The sequence below is a fragment of the Antechinus flavipes genome, chromosome 2, assembly GCF_016432865.1.
Source record: "Antechinus flavipes isolate AdamAnt ecotype Samford, QLD, Australia chromosome 2, AdamAnt_v2, whole genome shotgun sequence".
In the NCBI taxonomy this organism is placed as follows: domain Eukaryota; kingdom Metazoa; phylum Chordata; class Mammalia; order Dasyuromorphia; family Dasyuridae; genus Antechinus; species Antechinus flavipes.
The window spans coordinates 636527358-636542320 of record NC_067399.1 but is presented as its reverse complement, the minus strand read 5'-3'; the positions used below and the strand labels follow the sequence as shown (position 1 = coordinate 636542320).

Here is a 14963-nt window from a genome sequence, read left to right as displayed (position 1 = left end):
AAGGAAGGTAATAAGATTCAGAGTTGTAAGCCACTTTGGTATTAATGTTATGCAACGCCATCCTTTCAAAGAAGAATAAAGTGAAACCCAGAAACTCCGGGTGACAGCCAATAATTTCCAGAGCCAGGTTCTCTGACTCCAAATCTAGTACTCCACTATTCTACATTTCAGGATTCAATGAAAGCGCCATTCTTCAACTAATATTAGCGTAACTTCTGGAAGATTTTTTTGCTCTAGAAATAGTAACAATTTTATACGTCTCCTAAAACTGAATCCTTTTCATTCCACCTAAGACTTCATTGTTAAAATTCAAACATATTTTTCCAACATGCCAGACCTTATAATCAAGTAACAGCAAATCATTTTAATACAGATTTGTGTTCAAACTATTTTAAGGACAGAACTTTTCTTACTCTTGAATTCTCTTTCTTAAAGTACTGTAGAGACACATAACCTAAACTGATTTCACACCAAATGTGTGAAGCCCATAAATATACTATAAAGTGATTCTATAGTGAACAGGAAGAAAAGGGTGTTTTTGGTATACACATCTTTCCATTAACCCAAATATGTAGTAAAAGTGTTCATTTCCAGGTTTGTTTGGGTTTTTTTGGCACCACAATGCTCGAGTATGTTGAATTTTGTTGTCATTCAGTTATGTCTGATTCTTCCTGACCCCATTTGGGATTTTTCTGGCAAAAAATACTGGAGTGGTTTGCTATTTCATTCTCCAGTTCGTTTTACAGATGAGAAAAGTGAGGCAAATAGTGACTTGTCACACAGATAGTAAGAGTCTGAGGCCACATTTGAACTTAGGTCTTCGAAAGTTTTTTATTCATTTCATCATCTTGCTGCCCCAGTACACTGTATGCAGTATGCTGGACAACGATAATTTTCAGTAAGGAGTTACTGTAGCATATAGGCAATCTTCTTTTCATGTCCCAACACATATAAGGCTTTTTAAGAAATACAATACTTAGACCTAGTCTTCGATCACACCTGGGACACAAGCCTTGAAACAAAGGAAGAGCTAGATCTGAGACATCAACTTGCATCAATGCCCAAATCAACAAGCCAACGAAGTCCCAGGCAATGTGATAAACGCTAAGGACACAAAAAGAAGCAAAAATAGTTCCTGCCTTCAAGGAGCTCACAATCTCAGGTGGGGAAACAATATGAATGCAACACATCCAGTAAAACAACTCGACCCCCCCCTCCTCTGAGTACTGCTTTTCCTTTTCCTAAATACCCACTTGCTGGGTCATATGTCACCCAGACCCAGTGTCTTCCATCCCACAATAGGTGTACCTGGCTATATAGGGTTCAGCTTCTCTTAAAATCCAAGCGCAATCCTGCCCAGCCCCTCTCCTTAAATTTGGCTGAGCTGGATTCGTCCTATAGCTCCTCTGTCTTGATACTACTCTTACCACTTAATTTCTGTCAGCCGCATTTTCCTCATCAGTACAAAGAGGTTAATAACAGCACCTGTCTCCCTTCAGGGGGTAGTGAGGATAAAGTGAGATTATATATGAAAAGTGCTTAGCCAGCCTTAAGTGACCAGGAGGAGGACAATGACATCATTACACCGCGGACTTGCCTACACTCCCCCAGCACCAGCACACACCGGAAACCCCTCCACCACCCCAGCGCGCAGTTTACCTGGCGACAGCTCGGATACACCCACCTCGTCATCCACCTGCACTGCGGCCCCTCCCCCCACCTGTACGCAGCGCCACGCTGCCCTCCGGCCGCCCCGCTCCCCCTCCCCATACCAGCCTGCACTGGGGCGCCCTCCCCCACTACTGCTCTAGCCCTACTTCGGCCCTCGTCCCGACCCCCACTCCAGCCCCCTCGAACAGGCACCCAGCCCAACCACGCCCCTTATGCTGCGGCCCCGCCCCTTTACCCATATCCCGCCCCTTTTCTTCCTTCCCCCCCCCCGATAACTAGGTTTCTCCTCCCCGCCCCTCGCGCCCCACCAAAGCCACTCTGCCCTTCGCTTGGGTACAACCCCCCCCCCCCCAGGGCCCAGGCGTTCCCGCCGGTAGCGGTAAAACTCCCATGCCCAGACCTATTCAGGGCCTATACCCCTCGCACTCCCCACACTCCCTTTACCTACGGCCCCGCCCCCCCAAGGGTGTCGCACTCACCACTCCCGCCGCCGCATCCTCACTAGCCGCGGCTGCTATAGCTACAGGGAGCCAAGGCAACCACGTCTCGCGAGACTTTCCCCGCGGACCGCGAGGCGGCTAGAGCGCGGTGTTCCACGACGTCAACCAATAAGAGAGAATCTGGGGAAAAGTGGGGGAGGGGGAGGAAAGAGATGCAGACATCTCGCGAGAATCTCAATGGCAGTGCAAAATGGCGGGCGAGAGGGGTCGGTCTCTGAGGCGGTGATCTAAGGATAGGTCGAAGAGGAGGGTAAGGGCGGGCTTGAGCCGGAGAGAAGGCGGGGCACTGCCAGGATTGGAGGACAGCGAATGGGGCGGTGTCCAAAGTGGGTTTAGAGGTCGTCTAACTGCAGAATCCCGGTCAGGGGCGGTGAGTCCTAGGGCATGATCCTCCTCCGCTGTTTGGTCCCAATCACTAATTGGTCATCCAGCCGGGCCCCGCTCTTATGGAGGCGTGATTTGCTGATGACCCGTCTAGTGTTGCTTCTTGCCGGTTGTTTGTTCTTCCGTCTCTTTCATTGGTTGATTGGTCTTAGCCACGCCCTCGTGGGAGAGTCCCCTCCGGGGAGATAAAGCGCTTATCTAGAGCTCCTTTGGCGACCCTCCAGTCGGTATAATCCTGGTTGCTGGTACCTACTAGGTGCTTAAGGTTCACTTATTCGCTTTCGCTGCCTAAGTGCGGGGATGCTGTTACAAACAAAAAGAAAGGCATCCCTGCTCTCACGGAGCTTACATTGTAATAGAAAACGGAGCCCCTGAAAAAGAGCTGAAAAGTGAGGGAGGGAAATGAAAAAGGAGTCCCAAATAATTGAATATCCCGCAGCACTTATTTCCAACCAAATCTTTTACATCTCAGGAAATGGAGCACAGCACGTGGTGCTAGAGCTGGGTTCAAATTCTGAAGTCATTGCACGGTTCAGAGCTAATCCCTAGACTGCGTTCTACTGTGTAAGAAAGAATAATAATAGCACCACTTCCCCGTGTTGTTGTAGGAATCAAATGATACCATGTATAGTTTCGCAAACTTTGACGGTATCTTTGCCATTTTGAGCCACGCCGAGGGTATTGAACGTGTTGGTTTAGAGTATGATTTTTTGTTTGGGGGCCCCTTTTTTGTTTATTCCTATCTTCGCTCTTTTTTTTTTTTTAAGTTTTCCTAGGAGAGTTTCACTTCTTTCTCCTCTTTAAAAAAGGTTGTTTTATTGAGTATATTTGTTGTTTTGAAGTGACAAAGAGAAGTTGGACTTCAATTAAGACTTTGCTCTTCCATCTTTGCAGAAACGAGGACAGATTTAAAGAAGGAATTGACATTTGAATTTGGCTTTAAAGGACTTGTAGGAATTCAACAGGTGTAGATGATTTTCCAAGCTCTGGAAACATGATAGGAAAGGGAAGGAGGAGGGAAGGGGGGAAGGAGGGAAGGGGAAAGAGGAGGCTCTGTTTCCGAGTCAGCAAGTGGTTCAATTTGGTTTCAATTCAATTCAGTATTAATTGCTTGTTTTGTAGAAAATAATGTTTTCTACACTGAGGACAATAAATTCAAAAAGACAAAAAACAAAATCTCGGCCCAAAAGGCCTTACCTTCTCATGAGGGCTTAAAATATGTACCCGTTACAGTAGTTTGTGGAAGGAGAGCATTCACAAAGTTGGAGTTGGGGGTCAAGGAAAATCTTATTGGCCTCGATGGCATCTGAGCTGAGCCTTGGAAGGAGCCAGAGATTGATTATAGGTAGAGAAAAGGAGCAAAGGCATTTTAGGCATGGCTGTGCCTAGGGGACAGCCTGTGCAAAGACATGAAGGCAAGAGATGGAATATCAAGCTCAGGGAACACATACTAGTTCAATCCTCTCCAAACCCCGGATTCTTTCCACTTTATCACAGTGTTTCAGTGCTGGATTTGAGAGTGGTAAAAGGCAATGGAATAGAAGCAGAAGCAAGAAGTGGAAATTGCCAACTTAGGGAAAATCTAATGTGCTGCCTCAGGAAGTTGTGGCTCTCCATGGGTGGAGATCTTTAGGTAAGGCTTTTGTTGAGTGTGTCACCACTACCTGCTTTAAGATTGAATAAACATTCCCTTCTCTTCTAAGCCACTCCTTGCGGGAAGCTGCTTCAGTTAAAAAAAAAAAAAAATCACTTCCTCTGAGTATTTGGCTACAAGGCATCCACTTAATGTACCCAGCTAGACTACAGTGGAATAGAAAAGCAAATACCAACCCCAAGTGGAAATTGCTCTGATACTTAGCCATCAGCAGGAACGATTTGTATCAGATAACAAAATAAAGACTGAGGTTGGTTTATCTCTGCACTTGAATTATGTCAGTCCTTGAGAATCACCCATCCAGGTTAATTGCTGGGAATCTCTACTCTGAATAGCATTTTCTAACTGGCCCCAAGATCTCCCCATTCTCCAGTTTCTAATGAGCCCCTTTCCTGGACAGAGCTAATCCACAAGGAATCTCTTGACTCTTCCTTCCTGCATTTCTATTATTCTTTGTTTCCAGACTATATGCCCTCCTAAAGTTATACCCTATCAGAATCCCCTTTTTTCTCTCTCTTCCTAGGTACCCCTGTCTAAGGAAGTATTGCCCAGAATTACTATTTGAAACGGACTCCTACTGGTTTTTGGACTTATTTCCTGGCTCTCTATAAACTATTCCCCAACCCTGAATAAATGCCTCATGTTATTTCCTGATCACCTAGTTGGTATGAGGTTTTTTGTATAAGTTGACAGTGTGCTGCCCTATAGATATATTCCAAATTTATTTTGTGCTATCTTCTCCATGAAATCTTTCTTGATCTCATCAGCTGAAAGTGGGCTTTACCTCTTAGAATTTCTCATAACAATTTACTCTTTTGCCCTTATTATAGTTTTTCTCTGATCAGTCTTGTGTTTTCTTCCCAAACAGCAGTAAATGAGCATTAATTAAGAACTACTATGTACTTACTAGGGAGGGGCAGCTAGATAATCCAGTGGATAGAGCACTGGTACCCAGATCAGAAAGTCTTGTCTTTCTTTACCTGAGTTCAAATCTGATCTCAGATACAGATCTTGTGACTCTAGGCAAGTCACTTAATCCCTTTGCCTAATCTACAGGAGAAGGAAATGGCAAATCATTCTGGTGGTATCTGCCAAGAAAACTCATTGAATAGTATGGTCTATGGTGTCAAGAGGAGTTGGACATAACTGAACAACAATGTGTCCTAGACTCCACTAGACCCTGAAGATACTAGAACTGAATTCCTACTCACAAGGAACTAATGGAAGAGATATGTATAAATTACATACATACATACATTAAATTACATAACATAAAAAGTACCATGTAAATATAAAATTAATCATACCTGGGAAAAAGGATATTAGCAATCATTAAGGAGTGCCTTAAAGAGACTTTGATATAAAAATGGTGCTTGTGCTACATCTTAGAAAGAGGAAGACAAGAGAAGGTGAAGGTCAGGAATGGGTCATTTCAGGCATGTGTTATGAACAAGAAAGATGGAATGAGTTATTAGACTGGATTGAAGGAGGAAGAGAAGAAGTAATGTCCAGTGAGATTGCAAAAACAGATTGCAAGCCCCTGAGGGCAGGTTATAGCTTTTATTTCAATACTGAATCCACAGGTTTCTGGTCACTGGCACTCTAGCTGAGCATCTGGTCCCTAGTGGGGACCCAGTCACATGGCAGGTAGCCTCATGCGGACCCTCAGTCCCTCTGGCCTAAGCTATTGTAGTACTTCCCCATTGGTCTCCCTGCCCCAGGTCTCTTATCTCTACTGAGCTACCAAAGAAATATTCCGAAAGTTCATGCTCCCCAAACTCCCCTGACTTCCTATTGCCCTTAGGTCCCAACCGAGTAGCCAGTTTTACACTAAAAGCCCTTCACAATCTGGTTTCAGTCTCCCATTTCATAATGAGGATATTTTATTTTCCTAGACCAACTTTGTGGTCTAGCCTAACTGATCCATACTCTGTTCCTGACATACAACGCTCAGCCTTCCATTTCTGTGCTCCTGCCATGTATAAAATAGGCTCTCCCATTCCCCTTCCCTCTGCTCCTTAGAATCCTGAGCTCCCTTCAAAACCTAGCTTAACATTACCTTACAAGAGGCCTTTGTGAATCCACCAGTTGTTACTATCCCTCCAGACTGCTTTGTATTTACTTCGTGTACAATTTTAGTTTTCTATTGGGACACTGATGCATTGTTGGTGGAATTGTGAACGAATCCAACCATTCTGGAGAGCAATCTGGAATTATGCCCAAAAAGTTATCAAACTGTGCATACCCTTTGATCCAGCAGTGTTACTTCTGGGCTTATATCCCAAAGACATATTAAAGAAGGGAAAGGGACCTGTATGTGCCAAAATGTTTGTGGCAGCCCTGTTTGTAGTAGCTAGAAACTGGAAATTGAATGGATGTCCATCAATTGGAGAATGGCTGAGTAAATTGTGGTATATGAACGTTATGGAATATTATTGTTCTGTAAGGAATGATCAGCAGGATGAATACAGAGAGGCTTGGAGAGACTTACATGAACTGATGCTAAGTGAAATGAGCAGAACCAGGAGATCATTATATACCTCAATAACGATATTGTTTGAGGATGTATTCTGATGGAAGTGGATCTTTTCGACAAAGAGATCTAACTCAGTTTCAATTGATCAATGATGGACAAAAGCAGCTACACCCAAAGAAAGAACACTGGGAAATGAATGTAAACTATTTGCATTTTTGTTTTTCTTCCCGGATTATTTTTATCTTCTGAATCCAATTCTCCCTGTGCAACAAGAGAACTGTTTGGTTCTGCACACATATATTGTATCTAGGATATATTGCAACATATTTAACATATATAGGACTGCTTGTCATCTGGGGGAGGGGAAAAATCGGAACAAAAGCGAGTACGAGGGATAATGTTGTAAAAAAAAATTACCCTGGCATGGATTCTGTCAATAAAAAAGTTATTATAAAATAATAAAAAAATAAAAATAAAAACAATTTTAGTTTTCTTATTTGTGTTATTTTCCCTGAATAGTCTGTAAATTCCCCAAGGGCAGATAGTTTTATTTTTGTCTTTGTATCCCTAACCCCTAGCTTGGCACATAATTGGCACTTTATGAATGACCCTGGTTGAACAGAGAATTAAAATCAGGGAGTTTCAGTAAAAGTAATACAGATGTGAAATCAGGCATCCCTCTTCAGTGCTTATAGCATTCTTGGGAAATTCATCACAAATGTACAGTCACAAAAGTCCTAATGCAGTTTTAAGCTTAATGTAAGGGGTGGCTAGGTGGGGCAGTGGATAGAATCTCGATCTGGAGTTAAGAAGACCTGAGTTCAAATCTGACCTCAGACACTGACTAGCTGTGTGACTCTGGGCAAGTGACTTCACCCTGTTTAACTCAGTTTCCTCATCTGTAAAATGAAATAAAGAAGGAAATAGCAAACCACTCCAGTAACTCTACCAAGAAGCCCCAAATGGGGTCAGGAAGAATCAGACATGATTGAAAAAATGATTAAACTGAAGCTTAATATAGAAAAATAAAATACTTATCAGGATGTAGGTTTGAGAAGAAAGTAGACTGACTCCTAGCTAACAATTCAAACTTAAAATGAGGGTCCTGGCCCAAAATGCACTCATTGTTTTTACCTGCAACCTCACCCTTTGTGGTTTAAGAACTACCTCACTTAATCTCCAAAGACACCAATTAGAGAAGAATATGTAAATAGAGTATGGCTGACCTTTGTGTGTGCTTTGGTATCTGTGTACGGTTACCAAGAACTAGATCCTGGTTGTGCAATTATGATAATGAAGGGGCCAAGTCAACAAACATTTTTTGAGTCCCTACTTTGTGCAAGACACTGGGCTACTACCATTTTTGGTTCTAGTTAGTCTCTGTGCATAAAGCTTTTTTCTGACTTTAAAGTAGAGGAAGAATGAATTTGTTTGCAGATGTTTATTGAGCATTACCTGTGACAGAACAGTTGACAAAGTGTCCTGTGTCTAGAAAAATGGTGGGAACATGAAGTGGGAACTAAAGGGAGAACTTGCCTTCCTTCTGTTCTTCCCTCATTCCTACAAACACATGGATTCCGAGCTGGAGGTGCCCTGCATAGCAATTCCTCCCTAAATCGTTTGGGATCAGGGAAGGGAAGGCTCTTCACAGCTCCTCTGTCTCTCCATCCAGGGGAATTCCAACATCCACACTGTAGTCAACAGGCTCCCCAGAGCTCAACCAGGGAACAGGCGTGCGATTGAAAGAGGGCCTGTTAGAGAGGCTATTGCTGTAGAGAACCAAAGGTTCACTCAACAAAGGTCCCAAGTCTAGCTTGGGCATCTGGAAAGTCATGCGTTTGGAGGCTTTCTCATATCCACCATAAGGCATTGCCGTCCTGGAAAAAGGATAAGTATGCTTCAGAACGAGAGTCCTCGGTCCTGAAGTATGGAGAGCAGTTTTCCACAGATAATGTTTCCCCTAAAAGTTAAGTGCCCTTTCAGGAGCATGATGACCCATTTGGTTCTGTACCCATTTTATCTTTTCCCATCTCCCCGACTCTTTTGCTCCCTGGTCCCCACCTGTTGAAAGATTTGTAGTGGGGAAGGTCAGGTTTGGCTCCATAGGCCAGCAGGTCGATGCCAAGCTCCACTTTTTGCTGAGGATCAACACCCATAGCTCGCTCCCATGGGGAGATGTACGTTTTGAACACAGTGACATGTTTCCCCTCTCCACCTGCATGGTCTCCTGGGAGCCAAGAGAAATGGGGGAGGGATAGAGAGAAAGGAGAACAAATAATATTAGCTCAACAGGGCACTTGAACCAATCAAAGTAAATGTGTCTCAGCCCTACGTTGGAGGAGTAGAAAGCAAGGAACAAAAAATGGCAGTATCCTAAGGACCAGCTGGGAGGCTCCAGGACCCTAACAGGAAGTTGGGCCCAAGGTAGACAGAATGAGAAGTTTGTTTAAGTGACTAACCCTGAAAGCCAGAGAGATGACCTTGGACGAGGCTCCCAAGGATCTTTGCCCAGAGACAATGGCTCTGCACCTTCACAGGTGCCCAGGTCCACCCAAACATCTGGGCCTCCACTCAGAAGATAAGCTCTTTACCAGAAGGGCTTGCTTCATTAATTGGACTTGTATCTCTAGCAGTTAGCACAGGGCCAGACACCTAAGAAGTACTTAAGTGCTTGAGGGATTTCTCTTCGTTCTGGGGTTTGGCGGCTTGGGAGAATAGCTTTGCTTTGTGGTCTAAAGAGCAAAGTTCTGGGAGACGGACTACTTACCTGTCCCTGCAGCACTGTCACCCTCTCTGCCGTCCCCTCCCCCGCCAGCCTGGCTCCCAGGGCCTCCTCTGCCCCCTGACCCAGGCCCAGAGCCCTGGTGATGTTGGTGTTGGTTAGAGCCATATTGTCCGACAGAACCGGAGCCGCCGCCGCCCCCCATCTGGCCTCTACTGCTTCCTCCTCCGTAGGAGAATCCTTGACCATCTGTGCCCAGTTGCCCCCCCACTGTGGGGAGGAACTTCTGGAAACGATCCTAAAAAGTGTGGAAGAAGACATTGTGGTGAAGAGGCAATAATGAGAGCAAGGGAAAGGACATAAGTCAAGACATTTGCCACTTAATATTTGCAGAGAAAACATCTTCCTAATGTTTCCTAATAACAGACAACCCAGCAACTGGACTCACCCGAGAGGTGGGACACGGATGAGGGATGAGGGAGAAGCAGCTCTGGAGCTGGAGGCTCTCCTCCTCAGCCCCTCTGCTTTTACATTTTACAGGGAAATAGGTTCCTCACCATCTTCCCCACTCCCCAGTCTCTCCCTGAAGAAAAGACGCTGAGGGCACCTGTCAATTCAGCTATGGTCCAGTGGGCTAGGAAGGCCACAAAGGACAGAAGTTTCCATGGGAGGTGGCTGGAAAGGGCCTCTCCCTGCCCAAAGGCAGCAGATCAATACCCCATCCTCTTCTTCCCCTCAGGGATGATGAGTCAGCCTGGATGGGGACAGTAGCTGCTAGACAGGATCTCCCTGACACTGAAACCATATCCAAGGCTAAAGAACAACACGAGCCTCAGCTGAAGGGCCTAAAAATAACCCCCAGCCAGCTCCTTCAGGAGGACCTCAGGACCTTCCCCACCAACTATAGACCGCATTCCCTTCCACCCTGCCCCCACTGCAGTGGGGGCAACCCTAAAGTTAGACCTGAACACCTCGGTGACTTCATAGCACCGGGCCCCCTGGCACAGAGGAGCAGGTGATGGTGCCTCTAATCCCTCTGTGGCGGCCTGCTCCCATTCTGCAAGGAAAGCTGCCGAAGGTTTGTGGCTTCTCAGCTAAAAGACACCTCTCCCACTTCCTGGGCATAGGATGCGAGCCCGGAGGAAGCAACCTAAAAGGGAGAGCTGCTCCAAAGCTCCCAGACCCGAGATGGCTCAGGGTAAAGGGCAGCAGCAAGCTCACAGTGCCTTCCTTGTCCCCCCCCCCCCCGGGTTGTTCCCCTTCCTAGATGATGCGGCACCCTAGCCCCTGCTAGCTCGTGGCTTTCTACAGAGCTGTAGGACAAGACTCTGAACTTAAGGCTAACGGGGCTCAGGATAGAACTGCCACAGGAGACATCGGCGTCCGAGTTACACAACAGAGCCGTCTGGGCAGCTCGGGGAGGTTGGAGAGTACAGAGCTCACCATTGAGTTATCAGTGAAGACATCGGGGTTGTTTTCATAGATGAATTTCTCAACCCGCAGCTGCCGGAGCTTAAACATCTTGGAACCACGATTAGTGAGCAAGGACAGTTCCTCCAGCATCACATCCCTTGGAACACTTATCTTCTTGCCCAGGTTCAAACCTGAACTGTCTTGCACGCCTTGGGGAGAAGAGGAAGGGGAAGGGAGGGGAAATGAAGCAAGGGCAGGATCTCTTTTGGGGTAACAAGTAGTCCTGTGTGTTTTCAATTCAGTTCAACAAGAGAAAGGCATGTAACCTTAGTTAGCCTCCAGTCCCTAACCTCCGAGCGTGTAAGGAAGGGGAGAGTATTTGATATCAGGGCAGACTTTTTCCCATGGTAGGAAAGAGCTTTTATCTGAAGGCTTGGAGCTAAGAAGAAAGAGATAGAAAGGAGAAAATAACTGGCACAGGGACACGAAGGGGCAGGGATACGAAAGATAGAGGAACAAAAGGGAATTATGGAGGTAGGGGAAGGATGGAGCTTAGAGGACAATATAGAATAGAGGGTAGGAGAGGGGAAGAATGAATTTTGGAATAAATCTGCCTGGATATGGAAACTTCAAGAGAAGGAAATGCCCTTTAGTCCAACTGCTCTTTATGTGCTTCCTGGACACTTCCATGAATAAAATAATACCAGAAAAATCCACCCAATCAGTCCAACTATGCTATTCCCAGAACCTCGAAAGGATGGACTTCCTAGAAACATAAGGTCTTGTGGAGCTTTTGTCAGAACAAAGCAAAAGGGATGGAGCAGCACCATCCTTAAAGAGGCTTCCGGTACTAGAGACAGCCTCTCCTAAGAAAATCCCTGCCCTGATCCCCAGGATATTTAGATATTGCCCACAGATGGTGTGCCTGTCTGTATCTCTCTGAGGTAGGTAAGGGAGAGGAGAGTGACTGATTTTTATGGGAAAAAAGCCTTTTATGGAGGCATCTCTGGCCTACCTCCAGTGAGCTCCATGATGAGTTTGCTGGGTTTCCGCCTCTTGTTTGGGGCTGGAGTTCCTGAGAGCGGCATTGTGCAGGTTCTTCAAGTCAGCCAGCTGGTAACATTATAGGAGGAACACAAAAGAGTAAGTCCTCACTACTCCATCCCCTTTTAAGTCTTCTTTCTTTTCCTCTTCTTATATAGGATCTTTATACTTTGTTTCTTTTCCCACCTCCCACCCCCACTTTTCCCACTCATGGATCACAGTTCCATGGGTAACCCCAGCTAGCATTGGAAAACATGAAAATTTTTGACATTTGACATATTAGACAAACTCCACTGCCTTAGTGTGATTCCAAATACTGAGTTAGGGCTAGGGCTAGGGATAGATCACACTAAAGGGTCAAGAAAGTGCTGTAGAGGGCTAGAATCTGAGGCCCATTCTGCCAAGGCAATGGGGTTTCTGCCAAAAATATTTCCCATGGACAGGAGGAATTGTCCATTCCCTCTGTGGGTTGGACTTCAGTCTTCAGAGACATAACTGTACTCCCTTCTCCCAACAATCTCACTGCCCTTACCCTAACACTAGGGGTCTCCCCGATCCCTAACTCAATAATTCAATAATCTCAAAGGAGCAGGAAACTGGATGAGGAGGGCAGCTCAGTGTAGAAGTCACTGTAATTGGATCTGGGAGCAGAGTGGGAGATGGGTTGGGAGAAACATCTGCCCCTAGCTCTCCTCTGGGCATAGGCCCCAGTCCTTCCCAGGCAGAAATGGCAGCTCAGCACAATCTTTCTGCTTTGGCTCGATCCCTCTCCCCCTTACCCCTCCCAACTCTACCCCAGCTATAGCTTTTATATTTTGCAAGGGCTAGCCTCCCAGGCAGGTTAAAGTTAAGAGCTTTTGATGAACTCATCCCCACCTCCTTGAACCCCCTCTCCTAATTCCCCATTTCCACTCAGCTCCAGACTTCCTGAGCCCCTTTCCCCTTCTTCCAGTGCCCTTTCCTCATCTCTTTGGTCTAATCTCTCCCCCAACTCATTCAAAACTGTCCAACCTGGACCCTTCAACCCCCTGCTGCCTAAATCCCCTGGCTTTTCTCCCAATCTTCCTGATGACCCTTACTTCATACATTCTCCACCCACCTCCTGCCACAGGACAGCTGGATGAAGAGGGTAGGATGGCACTCACCAAGGATCACAGCTGCAGACACAGACACAGAACCAGCCCCACTGGGAGCTTCAGACCCTCAGGCTGAACAGGTTGGGAGTATGTGGCAGAAGCGGGTATGTTTAGTGTCTCCCCCAGGGGTCCAGTTGCTGTGGAGAGCTGAGCAGCTCTGACCTGAGAACCTGAGCTGGGGCGGGTGTGGGGGTGGTGGAGGGGGGGTTATTAATAGAGATGATGAGTGAAAGCAGCTCAGATGGCATTGGGGAATACTGAGACCCTGGGCCTGAGACCCCGCCCTCCAGGCGCAGAGAGGACTCTTAGATTCAACAGAGTTGCCTGAGCTATATTCAAAATTGGTCTGAGCCTTGTTTGTCCATCTTTCTCTCTCCTACTATTGGGAGATAAAGATCTAAAAAGTTTCTAGGACAAAGAAGCTCCTGGGGATGAAGTGAAGGGGAAGGGAGAAGTGAAGAGATGCGGGGGTTTTGTCACAGAGATGAAGGTATGGAAGCTAAAAGTGGCTCCTCGAGGGAACTGAGGGGATGTGGAGCAGGAAAGCAAGGTGAAAGAACCTGGAAAGCTCAGTGAGGAAAATAAAGGCAATTTGTCTGTGACTGAAATATAGGGTGTTCTGAACCCAGAAGGCTCTTCTGGTTGGAGAAAGAGGAGCAGGTCTGACCTTTAGTAGATCCTTATCTCCAAGGCCTCTCCCGAATAAACATCAGACAGGCCCCCAGGACTTGTGGGGGTCCCTTCTCCTAACTGTCCCCCAGTTTCCCAGGGGGGGCACTTTTCAAGAGAAGGCAAGCGGATTCTTGGCCCTCTTGTAAGCCAATGTTTGTTTTGATGAGTGCTAAGTCTGGAGCTCAAAAGTTTTGGATGACGACGCCCCAGAAATAACTTAGATTCTCCAGCCCTGACTGCTTTCTTTGGGTCTTTCTAACTTTCAGGTTCTTTTACCTGACTTCAATTCCTCCCCCCCCCCCTTTTTTTGGCCAAGGTCTCCTATCTCACCCAGGCTGGAAGTGCCACAACCCCTGAATCAGACTGGAAACTTTGATTTCAGTTTCTGATCTGGGTGGGTACACTTCTTCTAGCCCAGTGAAGTTCACCATACTGGTTCCAGATTGAGTGAGGGCACTTTAAAGCCACAGCAGCTCAGAATTCCTGAGCTCAAGTGATTCACCCGCCTCACATTCCCTAGTAACCCTGCCAAGACTTCTCATTCTTAAGCCAAAAGTTACTATCATTATTTCCACCCCACACTGATCTAATGATTTGATTTTGAGAACCCTGTGAAAGAATTCTATTTTGTACTCTCTTCAAACCCTGCATTTCACCCTATGTTGTCTGTACCTGCTGCAGCACTTCTCAGTGTATTTACTTTTGTATCTGGGATCTCCCTCCCCGTACTCCTAACCCTTTCCTTGTTGAGCTTTAGCTATTTTAGGGAATGGTTCTGCAAATGCCAGAACACCTCCCCCTTACTCTCCCTTACACTGAGATCTGCATTTTGGGGGTGCTATCCATATCAATCTGGGTCCCTACTATCCATCCTTTACCTTCTGTTACTGTCCACTTCACCCACTATTCAAAGTAAATTTAAAACAAAACAGCAAAATACTGCTTTCTGTGATTAGAACCGCTGCTGAAATGGGAACATCTATGTGCTCTCTGCCTGTAGTTTAGGTTTCTATGGGAATTTTGTCTGTGGAGCTTTCATGGAGCCTTGGGCTGATTACTGGCATAAGCATGCCCCCTGCCGACAGGATGGGATTTATAGCACCCATCCTTTCTTAAAAGCCCCCCAAAGAGGCAGTCTTTCCTCTCTGGCCAGTCTTGGGGTTTCTTCACTATTGCCAGCCCCACTCCAAGAGTCCCAGTGATGGACAAAAGTGTAGGGACAATAGGCCCTAAAGTCTCAAAGAACTAACTGCAGAGTCAATTCTCTGTTGTGTAGCACTCAAGGAAAATG

At 46.1% G+C, this 14963-nt stretch overlaps 1 protein-coding gene and 1 long non-coding RNA gene across 4 annotated transcripts; one reads left to right on the top strand and one right to left on the bottom strand.

The window, feature by feature from the left end:
• Window positions 1-2156: 2156 nt before the first annotated feature.
• On the top strand, window positions 2157-4870 carry LOC127551918 (uncharacterized). The gene is made up of 3 exons (XR_007951205.1): window positions 2157-2421; window positions 4053-4188; window positions 4733-4870. It is a non-coding gene; the product is annotated as an uncharacterized LOC127551918 (long non-coding RNA).
• A 3241-nt stretch (window positions 4871-8111) lies between these two features.
• Window positions 8112-13183, bottom strand: MYOZ1 (myozenin 1). 3 transcript variants are annotated; one of them, XM_051982140.1, is made up of 6 exons: window positions 12964-13183; window positions 11836-11933; window positions 10851-11029; window positions 9453-9705; window positions 8747-8912; window positions 8112-8562 (listed from the first exon to the last, which is right to left on the bottom strand). In XM_051982140.1, exons 2-6 carry the CDS (start codon window positions 11906-11908, stop codon window positions 8331-8333), a joined length of 903 nt encoding a protein of 300 aa, XP_051838100.1. In that variant the 5' UTR covers window positions 11909-11933; window positions 12964-13183; the 3' UTR covers window positions 8112-8330. The 3 variants fall into 3 exon arrangements, with proteins under 3 accessions (XP_051838100.1, XP_051838099.1, XP_051838101.1); XM_051982139.1 differs by having other exon boundaries at window positions 13010-13182; XM_051982141.1 differs by lacking the exon at window positions 12964-13183 and adding an exon at window positions 12397-12469.
• Window positions 13184-14963: the final 1780 nt, after the last annotated feature.

Bases quoted from the DNA above. Each gene is read 5' to 3' on its own strand.
- MYOZ1 (XM_051982140.1), bottom strand. From the start codon at position 11,908: ATGCCGCTCTCAGGAACTCCAGCCCCAAACAAGAGGCGGAAACCCAGC. The intron at 9,706-10,850 runs GTGAGCTCTGTA...CACACTTTTTAG, and splicing joins TCTTCACTGATAACTCAATG to GATCGTTTCCAGAAGTTCCT. The intron at 8,563-8,746 runs GTGGGGACCAGG...TCCTTTTTCCAG, and splicing joins CACTACAAATCTTTCAACAG to GACGGCAATGCCTTATGGTG.